General features: G+C 36.2%; 1 protein-coding gene across 8 annotated transcripts in view; it reads right to left on the bottom strand.

Annotated features, from left to right (window-relative positions):
- PPP3CB (protein phosphatase 3 catalytic subunit beta) overlaps positions 1 to 14,554 on the bottom strand; it is a 52,482-nt gene that overhangs the window by 34,887 nt on the left and 3,041 nt on the right. For all 8 annotated transcript variants that reach the window (XM_078077593.1, XM_078077590.1, XM_036110315.2 and 5 more), the window contains exons 2-3: positions 3,688 to 3,888; positions 2,890 to 3,014 (exon numbers count right to left, since the gene is read on the bottom strand). In XM_078077593.1, coding sequence (XP_077933719.1) covers positions 2,890 to 3,014; positions 3,688 to 3,888 — 326 coding nt within the window. The remainder of the gene's footprint in view (positions 1 to 2,889; positions 3,015 to 3,687; positions 3,889 to 14,554) is intronic.

The following is a 14,554-nucleotide window of genomic DNA, read 5'->3' as shown; positions in this document are numbered from 1 at the left end:
AACTGAAGCAAAGAGTTCAAGTAACTTGTCTGAAATCACAGAACTTTTAAGTAATGGAGACAGGATTCTGATCCTCTGATCTTAAGCATTATGCCACGCTGCCTTATGAAGGCAATAGGATGTTTTACGTTTATTTTGTTGGTTATGCTCGTTGCCGTACATGAGGTAGGTGCTAATTACCTAAACTGATTCAAAGAAAGTATAATTTTTTAAATCAGAAGAATATTAAAGCAAACAGTGTAGCAGATGCTTTTCTCTAAATAGATTTATATTATTTTTTTTAAGATTTATTTTTAAGCAATCTCTATACCCAACGTGGGGCTCAAACTCACAACCCCAAGATCAAGAATCACATGCTCTACCAACTGAGCCAGCCAGATACCCCTCTAAATAGATTTAACATAAGAAACTCACATTTTACTTATTTGGTTAAAAAAAAGGAAATCGGGGCACCTGGGTGGCTCAGTCAGTTAAGCGTCTGACTCTTGATTTCAGCTCAGGTCGAGATCTCAGGGTCATTGGATCGATGAGCCCCAAGCTGGACTCCATGCCCAGCATGGACTCTGCTCAGGATTCTCTGTCTCTGCCCCTCCCCCTACTCGTGCCTGTGCTCTCTCTCTCAATAAAGAAATAAAATCTTAAAAAAAAAAAAAGGAAAGATACTTCATATGAAAATTAGCTTGGTTTATAGAATTATATATAAAAAGAAAACAAACTTTATTTTTAACAAGTTAAGATATATTAAAATGTGTAACTATTCACACCTTCATTTTATTCATAAGGAAAAAAAGAAATTAAGTCAGGGAAATACTTATTAAACTCTGCCTCTCTTTTTTGCTTATTTTGATTCTTTATTATTTTCCTTTTGTAACAATAAATTCTATTAAAAGAGTCAGCCATGGGGTGCCTAGGTGGCTCAGTCATTAAGCGTCTGGCTCAGGTCATGATCCCAGGGTCCTAGGATCAAGCCCCGCATCAGGCTCCCTGCTGGGCAGGAAGCCTGTTTCTCCCTCTCCCACTCCCCCTGCTTGTGTCCCCTCTCTCGCTGCTCCCTCTCCCACTCCCCCTGCTTGTGTCCCCTCTCTCGTTGTGTCTCTCTCTGTCAAATAAATAAATAAGATCTTTAAAAAAAAAGATATTAAAAGAGTCAGCCACAAAACACTCCAAGGACATACACACCAATATGCTTAGTTACCAATAAGCTTCCTAAAATTGTTCATTTTATTGTTTTTGTCAAAGCCCTCTATCTTTTTTGTTAAGAAGGTCCATTATTCTGGTTTCCTTGAAGCTTTGAGGAAAGTTTGAGGTGAGTAATGATGAAACTATGAATAAAGGAAGAACAACTCAGAGGTAACAAAATTCCTTAGGGAATTTTAAGTGCACAGAGCCCTGAACTCCTTTCCTCACTATGAATCCTAGCATACCTGAGAAAGGAGGTTAAAAATACTGGAGAAGGGGATATAAACAACAGGAACCAGCTGGAAATTCACCAAGTAAAGATTCAATTATCTACTGGGAAAGGTGGTTAAGAGTACAGGCTAAGGAGGTGCCTGGATGGCTCAGTCGGTTTAGTGACTGACTCCTGATTTCAGCTCAGGTCATGATCTCAGGGTCATGAGATGAAACCCCTATCAGGCTCCATGCTCAGTGCGGAGTCTGCTGGAGATCCTCTCTCTCCCTTTCCCTCTGCCCTCCCCCTTGTTTGCTCTCTCTCTAAAAATAAAAATAAATCTTAAAAAAAAAAAAAGAGTACAGGCTTAGAATAAGACCACCTGCACTGCTTACTAAAAATGTGTCTTTGGGGAAGCTATTTAACTTCTCCAAGCCTCAGTTTCCTCATCTATAAAATGGATAAAATAACAGTACTTACCTCATAATGTTGTGAAGATTTAATTAATCAATGTGTGTTAAGTGCTTAGAATATGCTTGGAACATAGTAAATACTCAACACATTTATCTATTAGTAGAGCTTTTATCCAGCAATTTTACCTCCAAGAATCTGCCCCACAGAAATAATTTAGCAAGTATGCAAAGATGTATAAATAACCTTACTCACTGAAGCATCATTGTAGTGCCAAAAAATTAAGAACACCTTAAGTGTCTAACAATAACTGTGGTTTGTTTATTCAATAGAATACAATGTGGCTATTAAAAATGCTATAAATTTATATATACTGACCTGGAAGGACATCATAGTATAGGGATATATGAAAAAAAGCAAGTTATAGAACAACATTATAATATGGCCACATTTTCATTTAAAAAAAGAGAAATGCATATTATTAGAAAATGCAAATAGTTCTATATTTACCTTATTTTATTTATATTATTAGAGAAATAAAAGGAGCAAAAAGAACCATGTGCTGTTAAGTAATGATCAACAGGTCATTTTAATGCCTCTTAAGTTTTTTAAAAGAAATGAATACTTTCACAACACACAAAGACTTGGGTCTTAATAGCTACAGAAGATGGATAGAAGCACTAGGGTTTAAGCCATAAAAGCATTACAGTATGTTTTATGTAATCAGAGAAAATTCAATTAATCTTTTTTTCACATGGGGTAATGCCTTTAGGGGCAAGAGAGATAAATAGCACTAGCTCCTTAGGGCCACTAGATAACAGGACAATAAAGAACCCTCAGTTTACATATAATTTCCACTGGGAAAAATGGCAATTATAATTGCATAAACAGAGTAATACAAAGAAAATAAAATAGTTTGAAAGGCAGAAGAGAATAAGTAGTAGTTTTACCTAAAAAATTCAGAATAGCAGAGGTATTAAAAAGAACCCAATATAGGTACTTTAAGGAACTTATTTTACTAGGAATTAATGGAAATCATCTATGGTTAACACTTAAAAGCAAATCAAATGATAGTATATGATTATTACCTCTATACTAAAATAACCTCTGTCCACATAATCACCAAGAAAAAGGTATCGTGTATTAGCAGGTGATCCTCCTACTTCAAAAAGTTTCATCAGATCAAAAAATTGGCCATGGATGTCACCACACACTGAAACAAGAAGATTATTAGATATGAAAAAAAATCTCTGAAATAACAAATTTTACTTAAATTCTAATTTCTTTTACATAATAATGTAAATTCTATCAAGAAAGGTCTCGGGAGGAAGTTAGAATCTATGAAGAGTCGTAATAGGGATGATGTGTACCCAAGTGTTCACATGTGCTCACGATCTAGAACAAGATATAACAAAAATAATGAAATTTGTAGTCAGTGACAAAATTTTCACCTAAATTTATAAAGCTCCTCTTTAGGAAGCCAAGCATAGGTCTTAGGATTACAAAAATTATAATGGTGGCAGTAAAATCTCCATCCTAATGCAATACCTTCTACTGACTGCTATGTTGACACTGAGGTATTTGCCCCTAATAATTGAAAGCAAAGTAAATAAGAATTTGTTGAATCAAATTGAATTATGGCCAACACAACTGATGAAACCTTCACAAAAGTGTATTAGACCAACTTCTGCACTCAGGTTACTTAAGATCATGTTTATTCACTGAAAATAGGCAAACCCCCCAAAAATTACAAAAAATAAATTCAAGATAATGTCCCTGTAATATTATTTTAGTATACCATAGATTGAAGAATAAACAGCCTTAGATCCAAGCAACTAAATAATGGTATAATCAAAAAATAATATCCAAAACATAAACAAGTGTACCTGTAATTGGAGCCTCTACTTCTATCATGGTTTTCTCTCTCCGAAGGATGGCAGCACCCTCATTGATAATTCTAAGTGCAATTTCTTCATCTACCCGACCTTCTTTTACTAAGTGGTTCTTCAGAACATCAACCCTGGGTATCCCATCCATATCAAATACTTCTTCAGATGTCAAGCGATGTGTTGGGGGAAAAGGTACAGCTGCAATTTTTTTAATTAATAAAAAATAAATCACTATTAATACTGTAACCTAAAAACTAATCAATGGATCTAGGTAAATAAGAGTAAAACCTGAAAAGCTGGAGTTTTTATTTCTTCTTTATTTATTGGATAGAGGTGTTAATATTTTTAAAGGGTTTTCTAAAAAGTAATCAAATTATACTTTTATTAATCTATATATAACAACATGTTCTTTGTTGAAAATTATTAGAGAAATGAACTACCTCAAAAATTAAAAGCTCTTTCAGGATAACTAAAGTTTTCTTTAAGCCATAACATTTTTTGGCAGAACTTGCAAATCATATTATACACTCTCTACCTTAATGAAGTACAATAAATGTAAACTTATTACCACATAAGCCTGAATAGAAAGAAATCCCAAAGATAAGGTGAACTACCATGTTTCTAAGAAAGTTAAATGCAATGTTTTCTGGCCAACTTGAAAAGAAACTTCTAGAGATATAGATAAAACAGTCAAATACTTAAAACAATTTAAATTAATTTAAATGCACATATACATTTAAAAAGCATTAATAAATCATGATAATTTTGAAATACTGCTTTTTCTCCTACCTCCATGTTTCACAAAATACTTTCATTCAAAATCTTTATGCACATCTTTGACATCAGTGTATTCCTTATCACTGGAGCCATTTCTGAGTCATCTAACACTCTTTTCAAAGGCAGATCATCTTCACTTCCATTTAAGTTGTTTGATACAGCACTTTTTGAATATACATAAAATGCTATCATTGCAAATTTATCCTAAGCCACAGTTCCAATATATATTAATTACCAACTGTACTCTTTAAAACTGGTATTTGTTAAATGGAATGGAAAACTGTAAGGCCTATTTTCAATAGTATCTAGCACAATTTTGAGGTCATATACATAGAAAAAATTACTATATATCTGTTAAAATTAGACTCCTTTTTCTCTGACTACAACATTCAAAATCAGTTTGAAGTAGTTTTAGGCTCTTTACCAAACAGTACTTTGTTTTTCAAAATAAAGAAAGCAATAGAGAAATTTATAATAAGAGTCTATATATAGACTCAAATTAAGGCAGCTCTTTTATGAAATAAAAATTGTTTTAGAAAAAACTCACTTTATATTCAGACATACAGTATATAGTATTTTCTTGATGTTTCAAAATCATCATTGTAATGATCAATTATTATATAGAAGCCTGGAAATGTATAGGACCAACTGATTCTTCACATTTCAACTTAAACAAACTAAAAACAGGAGCCTGGGTTAGAATTAGATCAATGACCTGAGAAAGAATAATAAATAACCATGTTCTATTTTACCAGGAAAACAAATTAGGAAGAACTCAATACTTTAGAAGTTAGATGAGAACTAAGGCAGAAGGATGTCAACCAATTCTAAAAGGCTTTGAAATCGCCAATCCCTCTTGCTTTCTTTGACACTTAGTAAAATAAAATTTGAACTTATCCTCTCTTCATTAGAATGTATTCCCACTACTTTTCACTTTTAGAACAAAGCATTAAAATACATTTTGTCCCCCCAAATATATTGTCTAGATTCTAATAAAAAAAAAAAAAACCTCTGTTAAAGTATGTTTTTCTCTAGTTAAAGATTAAACAAATCAAATTTGCCCCATCAGTAAACCAACTGTTTAAAAACTACAGATTTTAATAACTGATTACTAAATAAATCACAAGTTACTTTGGGACATTATAAAAATGAAAAGTTTAAATATCTCTCAAGTACAAACTTTTGAGATTAAGATGGAATCATATCTTTCTCATCAGGCCAAGAGAATTTTTTTTATCACTCTACTCAGGAAAACAGATACTGTTTAAGAGGCTGCATTCAAGATTATGTACACTTTTTAATAATCAAGAACATAATTCCACTACTGGCTGAATTCTATTCACAATACACAACTTCCTAAAAACCCAACTGGGAGACCATTCCCCATCCTCTCAACTCAATCAGTCACCCGTGTTACAGCATGTTTTCATGCATATTGTGAATGTTCCACTGCAATTCACACTGAGGTACTGCCCCCTCTTTAACCAACTGCCAGAATGTCTTTATTCATCTGAAAAAAAGTATACATTGCCTTCATGCTCATGGGTAAGTCATCTACAGACCTATGCTTTTCCACTTCTTTTCAACTCAAGGCTTGCTTTTTTTTTTTTTTCAAGATTTTATTTATTTATTTGACAGAGAGAGACACAGTGAGAGAGGGGACACAAGCAGGGGGAGTGGGAGAGGGAGAAGCAGGCTTCTGGCAGAGCAGGGAGCCCGATGCGGGGCTCAATCCCAGGACCCTGGGATCATGACCTGAGCGGAAGGCAGACGCTTAACGACTGAGCCACCCATGCGCCCCAAGGCTTGCTTTTTTTTTTTTTTAAGATTTTATTTATCCATTTGAGAGAGACAGCACGAGCAGGGGCGGGGGGGGGGGAGGGCAGAAGGAGAGGGAGAAGCAGACTCCCCACTGAGCAGGGAGCCCTGAGATCATGACCTCAGGCGAAGGCAGACAGGCACCCCAAGGCATGCTTTTACATTTCAAGACTAGCTGGGATACATTTTAAGGAATGGACACAGGTGGAAGGGTGAAGAAATACCACTATAAATGAAAGCAGATGAAAACGACAGAAGATCAGTGTTTTTCTAACAACACAACACTGAAAGTAGAAAATATAGTTTCTAAAGAGTACATTTTAATATGTCAGTACATAAGAAAAGGCATGCGGAAAGATGTAAGAGGAAAAAGACATGTCCTCTTTGGAGGTAGGAGAAACGAGCTGTGGCAGGTGATCTGACCAGGCAAAAGAAAGCCAACCAAACAGGATTTAGCCTAATGGGGGTTAATTATTGACCTTGCTGGTCAAGAGAGTTGAAAATGTTTTTTCATCAAAAATTAATTAATATTCTCAACTACTACTTTGTTTTGCAATTCCTAAGGCATTTTAAAGTATTCCCATCTATTTTCAGGCTTTTAAATGGTTTTTCTTTTTATTTCTAATTCATCTTCAGACAATTATTCCTGCTTTTCTAGGATTTTCTTCCTGTTTTATTTTCATTTTTTAAAAGATATCATTTATTTTTGCATGTGCGTGCAGGAGCGCACGAGAGAGAGAGAGAGAGAGAGAGAGAGAGAACGCATGTGTGCGCACACAAGGGCGGGCAGAGGGAGAAGAAGACTCCCCGCTGAGTAGGGAGCCCAATGCAAGACTCGATCCCATGACCCTGGGATCATGACCTGAGCGGAAGGTAGACACTTAACGGACAGAGACACCCAGGCGCCCTCTCCTTATTTTCAGACTATTTTTCCTACTCTTTTATATTTGTGATAGGGAAAAAGCAAAACATAAATATATGTAAATGTAATGTAAATGGTCAATAACTGAAGTGGCTAAAAAGGAGGATTAGCTGGAATAAGCCAAAGAGCTACAAAATAATCTCAAATCACCAAGTTTCCAACACTGGAAAACTTGATTGGTAGTATTCATTTTGACCAAACTGTTCTGTTGGAAAATTTCCTTTAACCCAAATTTTGGCATGAAGCACATATCTGTAATCAGTAACATTCACAAGTTAATTTCATCCAGATTTAATGTAAAGTGGCTAAAAAAAAAAAAGTCTAAAGCAAGTTTTAATTTAGGCAATTGGAAAAATAAACCAGGGATACATATTGATCAGGGATGGGGGAAGGGCACAGATATTACTTTTTCCACTACTGGGTAAGGAATCCTAGAAATTAACTAAACATGTTCCCTAACTCTAAGCAAAGGCTACAAATTATTAGCCCCATGAGGTGTCCAACACAGACTGGAGTGCCTGCAGCCTATGCCAACTGAACAACTTTACTATAAAGTTATCGTTCAGAAGCCTGGGCCTCTCATCATTACCATTATTGGCAACTATCCAAATAAAGTCCCTCCTGTCATCTATGTTTCTGAATTTTTCTCTGTATTTCTTTTATACCATGTTATCTCTGGCAGTTCTCCTCCCTCTCAATCCTTTTCATTTTGAATTCCCCTTATACATTTTTTAACTCACCCTTCTCCCTCTATACACACACATACACCCTCTTCAGATCTTCCTGTAATGCTATCATCTCTCTAGCTTAATTAAATCTTAGTTACCCTGAAGGACAGCACTTTTCAAACACTTTTTTCAAAATGGAGGCTGCACATTTTTCCACACTCCACTACTCTCACCAGAGAAGGCTTTGGTCTTAGTGCAGCTCCACATTACCACTTCCAATTCCATCACTCCAATGAAGAAAAAAATATCTTCTCCTTTGAGGTTCATGCCTTCCAGCTAATTTATCCTTGTCCCTGCCATCTACTAAACTTCTAGTCATCTCTCACATGCAACCCCGGTTCCTGGCTTGCAAGCCTTCTCCATTCAATCCCATTATCAATGTCCATGTGGGATTATCTATGTAAAACTTAAGAACTGAGATGTTCTTCAATTCCTCAGCCTTGGCCATAATTCCTGCTCTGCCTCTGAAATTCTGAACCCCAATTTCTCACTCCATGATTAAAACCTCCTATCCTTCCAGTTCCACTCCCATTACTCCATCTGTTCTTCAATTTATTGAGAAACTGGAGGGGTGCCTGGGTGGCTCAGTCCATTAAGCGACTCTTGATTTCAGCTCAGATCATGATCTTAGGGTCCTGAAATTGAACCCCATGTTGGGTTCCGAGCTCAGCAGAGTCTGCTTATCCCTCTCCCTCTGCTCCTACCCTCACTCACTCTCTCCCTCTCAAATAAATACATAAATAAAATCTTAAAAAAAAAAAGAAAAACTGGACAGCCCCTCCTTATCAACCCCCTTCTAGAAACTGAACAGCCCCTCTTTATCAACTCCCTTCTGGATACCTTTGCTTCTTACAATTTTAAAGGTATTCCATCATCCACCCACTTTTTAAACAACATCCTAAATCGTTTTGCCCTTTTGTCCTATTCTACCTATAAGGGAAAACTGCAATTCGTGGATGAGTTGGCTTCTAAACTTGGGTGCTTAGTATAGTCATCAAAACGGCCCAGTGCTACTACAAATTCACAGTCTTCAACTTAGTCATGTGCATTTCTCAGCAATCTTATTAAACATTCTCTCTCCCATGCTCCTCAGTGGAGATTTCAAATGGTCCCCTCTTTCTTGAACCCTTCATTCAACTTCATCTCTTACTCAGTTATCAACTTTGTATCCAATTTCAGAGAAAATCAAGGCCTTCAGACCAAACTTCACTTTCTTGCTCCTCTCCATCCACATCTACACCAGTATGCATCTTTAAATTTCTCCCCATCTCAGGGAAGAGGTATTCCTCTTGTCCTTTACTAAACATTCTATTTGGGTCCTGCATCCCACTCCCCCAACCTCTTAACTTCAAATCACCCTCCCCACCCCTCCCATGGTCCTATTGTTTCCTATGCCTCTCCACTGGGTCTTTCCTTTGAGCATATGAACATACTTACACATCTTTAAGATCTTAAAAATCCAAACAAGTAACTCTCTCTTACTCCTCATCCCTATTTCTGCCATATATATCCTTTTTGACAACTAAGCTTTTTGAAAGGGTTATTCAAATCTACAATGGGTATCTTCATTTTCTCACTTTTTGTCTATTTTCCTCAATCCATATTTATCTGGCTTCTGCTCTATTCCTCCACCTGTAACTCTCTCCTCTCTTGGGTTCTTGAAATCACTCACCTGGTTTTTCTCGTACTTCTCTGGTCACAACTGATTTGTCTATTTCATGGACTTCTAGTCTTTTTCCTGATCCTAAATGTCAGTATGTCCTACGATTCTGTCCTTGGCCCTCCTATCACACTGCTCTGAACTAGTGATCTCATCCATAACCACAGTTTCAACTAAAATCTACATTTTGAGGACCCTCAAATAGATTGCTCAGTCTAGATCCCTCCCCTAAACTCAAGATTCCTTGTAAACTATTAAGTATCTGTATTTGTATGTTCCATACATACCTCAAACTTAGTATGTCCAGAATTTAGGGTATGATTTTTCCCCCTAAACCATTACCAATACTTACCCATCTAGGAATTATCCTTTATTCCTCACCCTACATGGCCAATAAGTCCTAAATAATTCTCTGATCTGTTTCTGTTCCTTTGGTCCTGAGACACTGAGTAAGGACTTTTTTTTTTCTAGAATTACACAATCTTTTCAATTTTGCCTACTCTACAACACTCAGTATATACTCTTTCTAAAATTCAAATCTCAACCTTCTCTTGTTTCAGGACTGGCTTTATTATACAAAATCCCAATTCTTTATTTTCACATGGCATGCAAGATCCCTTGTGATCTGAACCTTGCCTACATTTCCAACCCTCATCTTTTGTCACTACCTCACATTCCAGATACTTTCTACACTCCAGATACTTTATTTTCATTTTTAAAATTACATATTACTTTTTAAAAATCTCTACTTTTTCATGACCTACTGTTTAGGGGTACACTATTCCCATCTTTTACCTTCTTGTCCTTAAACCTCATTTCAGTGTTCCGATTCTTGAAAACTTTTCCTCATGTTCCCAGACTAAGTAAATGGTGTGCCTTCCTTTGTGGTCCTGTATCATAGCATATAATCCACACCTATATCATGGCACTTACTAATTGCACTGTAAATATGTCTCCCCCATGTGCTTATGAACTCTTTGAAGGGAGGGAGCTATGTCTTTCATCACTACATACCTGGTGATTAGAACATTGCTACTAATCAATGTTTACTGAATTAATGATATAGTTTACAAAATACTTTTATATCTTGACACTAATTTATATAGCAATGACAATATATTTATACTGCTTTATTTGCAGTTTACAAAGTATGTACTTTCACATACATAAACCTGTACGATTCTCAGAGACATCTGGAAGTTTGGTAGGGCAGGTTTTATCCCTTCACAAATGGGATAAGAGGTTCAGAGAACTTAAATGGCTTTCTCAAGGTGTTTCTTTTCTTTTTTTTTTCTCAAGGTGTTTCAACTAGTAAGGGGTAGAACCACGGTTGAAATTGAGGTCTTCAGAATGCTACTCCAATACAATCTGTCTTATACGAACAAAATGACAATGCTCTTCTGGTCAAAGAGTCATCAAAAGTTTCCTCATCATGAAAATGGGTATAACCCACTCCAGTGCCAGGACTAGAAGCATGCATTGGCCACATGCTCTAAAAAAAGATTCAATAAATCCTACAGTACAGTCTTCAAAATTTCAAAGTACCCCTTGGGTTCTTTTTAATCTGTGGTGGTTATTTGAATATAGTACCTTTCCCTCAAAATTGGTTCCCCTTCCTGTCTTATTTGTGACATGGTTATCACCACTCTGTCACTGGAATCTGAAATTTTGGTGTCATTGTTCTCTTCCAAGACTCCAAGTCCTACTGATTCTTCAAATTCTCTTCATTTTCTTACATCTCCATTGCTGCAGTGCTAGTTCAAGTTCTTATCACTTTGTGTACTTTTTTAGTTAGTATCTAACTAAGCTCTACTTTCCCTCCGCCTTGATGTACAAAACACTGTTAGATTAACCTACTCAAAAATTTGGGGTTGTTTCTTAAGAAATAAAGAATAAAGGGGGGGGAAGCCTCAAACTTATTTCTAAGATCCTTCCCTATTTGACCATTCTAGTCTTTTACACATCATTCCAATCTTTGCCTCTAACTACAATTGCTCAATTTAATCAATCCCTAAAGCAAAATTAGTCTGATTGTTTCCTTAAAAAGTTTTGCTCTTCTACTTGTTCCCACACCCAATCACTGATCCAATATCTCTCTCTCTTTTTTTTTTTAATTAGAGCGCGCGGGGAGCAGCAGAAGGAGAGGGCGAAGCAGGCTCCCCGCTGAGCAGGGAGCCCAGTGCAGGGCTCAATCCCAGGACCCCGGGATCATGACCCAAGCCGAAGGCAGACACCTAACCAACTAAGCCACCCAGGCGCCCCAATATATCTACTTCTAAAATTATTCAGAATTTGCATCATATCTGGTTTCTCTCTTTCCCTTAATGCATGCCTTAGTCATTCTGCACTTGGACTGCTTTGGTCCTAAGATGCTGAATAAGGACTTTTTCCCCCTAGAATTACTACAATCATTTCAATTTTGCCCATGCTATAATACTCAGAATTCTCTTTCTAAAATTCAATGATTAATCTCCGACACGTGATTTAAGCCTCTCCCCCTCCTAATATTTTGTTCTACACAATACCAAGTTACCTTTCAAAAACCAAGATAGTGGATCACTCTCCTATTTTAAAACCCTCAATAATAATGATGATGGCTACCACTGGTTAATTTAAGAGATAAGGTTAATATAACCTAGGAAATAAAGAAAATATATCAAATGCAAAGAACAGTCACAGGGTGCATACTAAAATGAACATATACACAATATAGACAATGCCCTCTAAGTGATAAAGGTGGATTCTTATATCAAGACTAACAGATTCAATAATCTCAAGAGACAATCATGTGCCAGGCCATCCACTGAGGTACATACTTTACATGGACTATCTCCATTAATCCTTCAAAAACCACATAATAATACTTTATTAATTCTATTTTACAGATGAGAACATTGAAGCTTGGTGACATCAAGTACCTTGTCCACAGTGAAAAGGTTATTAAGGTAACCTAGGATTCAAACCCAGGCAACTGGACTCCAAAGCCTCTTAATCATCCAGAGGCTATACTGCTTACTAGCTTAAGTTTCAGCTCAACTTAGTGTACAAAAAATGGTTTCCAACATCATCTCCTGCCACTCATAGCCAAGCAGTTACACACTACTGTCTCACATTTTCAAGTTTTTTTTTTCAAACTCCATGTCTTTCTGCTGCTGTTTCCTCTACTCCAGTCCTACCTTCTATCTGGAAAAATTCTACTCATCCTTCAAGGCCCACCTCAAAACATAATCCTCTCATTGATGCTTTTTCTCCAAATAAGAGAGTTAACTCCTTCTTTACAGCCCCAACAGCACTTTGTACATACCTTGTTATATTAATTTGCAATAATGTCTCCCCCACTAGACTGCCAGCACTCCAAGAGAATCTTACTTAATTATACTAATCCAATTCCGTATCTTCAATGCCTATTATGCTTTGGTACAAAGCAAGTAACCAATAAATGTTGCACAAATAAATGGTCCCAATCCTCTGCCTGTTTAAATCCTACCCTTCCTTCAAGGCCTCCTTCTTCCTTATATAAACCCTTGTTAGACTGACCATTCCAGTCCAGAGTCATCACTACCTCCTTTGAACTCAAACAAGTCACTTACCTGGCAATTATTAATTGCACCCATCCTTATGACATATACAAATAACTTTTCATGAGTACTTATTTCTCCAAGGACCAAAACTATTCTTCATTTTTTTAATATTTGTCTCCCTACAGTTTTTAGCATACAGCAGGCATTTAATAAATATTTGCTATTTGATTACTTTGATGTTCCAAAATAAATTTTACATAACATCCAACGATGCCCAACTATCTTCAGCTAATTTTATCTGTGTATAAATAAACATTTTTATGATAAAATGAAGTCATATGATTGGTACTAAAATACACCCCATTTAATAAAACAAGATTCTTTTCATCAAACTTTTCCTTACAACTCTTGCTAACTCATTCAATAACTCTGGAACCTAAAGCTTTTGCCTTACTACTAAGCAGCTATATTTCTTCCTTGGCATTTTTCTTCTAAGATGACTTGTTACCACAATGTTCTCTCTCCTTCCCTTCCTCCCTCCCTCCCTCCATCTCTTTCTGTCTCTGACTCTCTCATACACACACACTCACAGACACTATTTTCTCTGTTCCTTTGCTTTCTCTGGGACACATGGTACTGAAGATTTATTTTAGAATGTTTAACAATAAGGTAACAATGGGGGTGGGAGGAAAAAGAAAAATCATTTTCAAGAGTTATCTTTTAGATAGGTAAGTCCACAAAATACATTTAGTAAACAAAAATTAAAATGCAAGTTGCTTTAAAACATGATGAAATAGAACTAGCGAGAAACAATGAAGTAGCCATGTGACCCAAAGACCTATGTGGGTCATCTAGCAATCTGTAATGAAAATAAGCAATCCTAATAAAGCTACGTACTAGAAAATACTTGAGCCAAATGACCTCAGACTTATAAGCAGGGCAGCTAGCAAAAGAACCGAAATGAATCGTGAAGCTGCCTATCAGAAATATATTAGCTTAAAAAACTTAACACTCACACACACACACTTCAGCATTTTGGTTCAATCTTTAAGTCTGATAATTTAAGAGATGAGGTTAATATAACCTAGGAAATAAAGAAAATATATTGAATGCAAAGGAAAGTCACAGTATGCATACTAAAATGAACATATACACAATATAGACAATGCCCTCTAAGTGATAAAGGTGGATTCTTTTATCAAGACTAGCAGATTCAATAATCTCAAGAGACAATTGAGGTTTACAAATCTGGGACCTCATCTACATAGCAAAAACTACATTTTTAAAATATCTGGAAATAAAAGGTAGGGTAGTATCTGGATAATTCAGGTTGAGTAAATTGGGGGGCGGGGGGGTGAGGAGAGCAATACGCATAAACTCAGAGTTTTATGTTGTAATTACCCATACCAATTTTGCTGATGTGGCAGTAAGGCACTCA

The sequence above is a fragment of the Halichoerus grypus genome, chromosome 7 (assembly GCF_964656455.1).
Source record: "Halichoerus grypus chromosome 7, mHalGry1.hap1.1, whole genome shotgun sequence".
Taxonomy (NCBI): Eukaryota; Metazoa; Chordata; class Mammalia; order Carnivora; family Phocidae; genus Halichoerus; species Halichoerus grypus.
The sequence above is the reverse complement of the archived record's forward strand: the minus strand, read 5'-3'. Positions and strand labels throughout refer to the sequence as shown.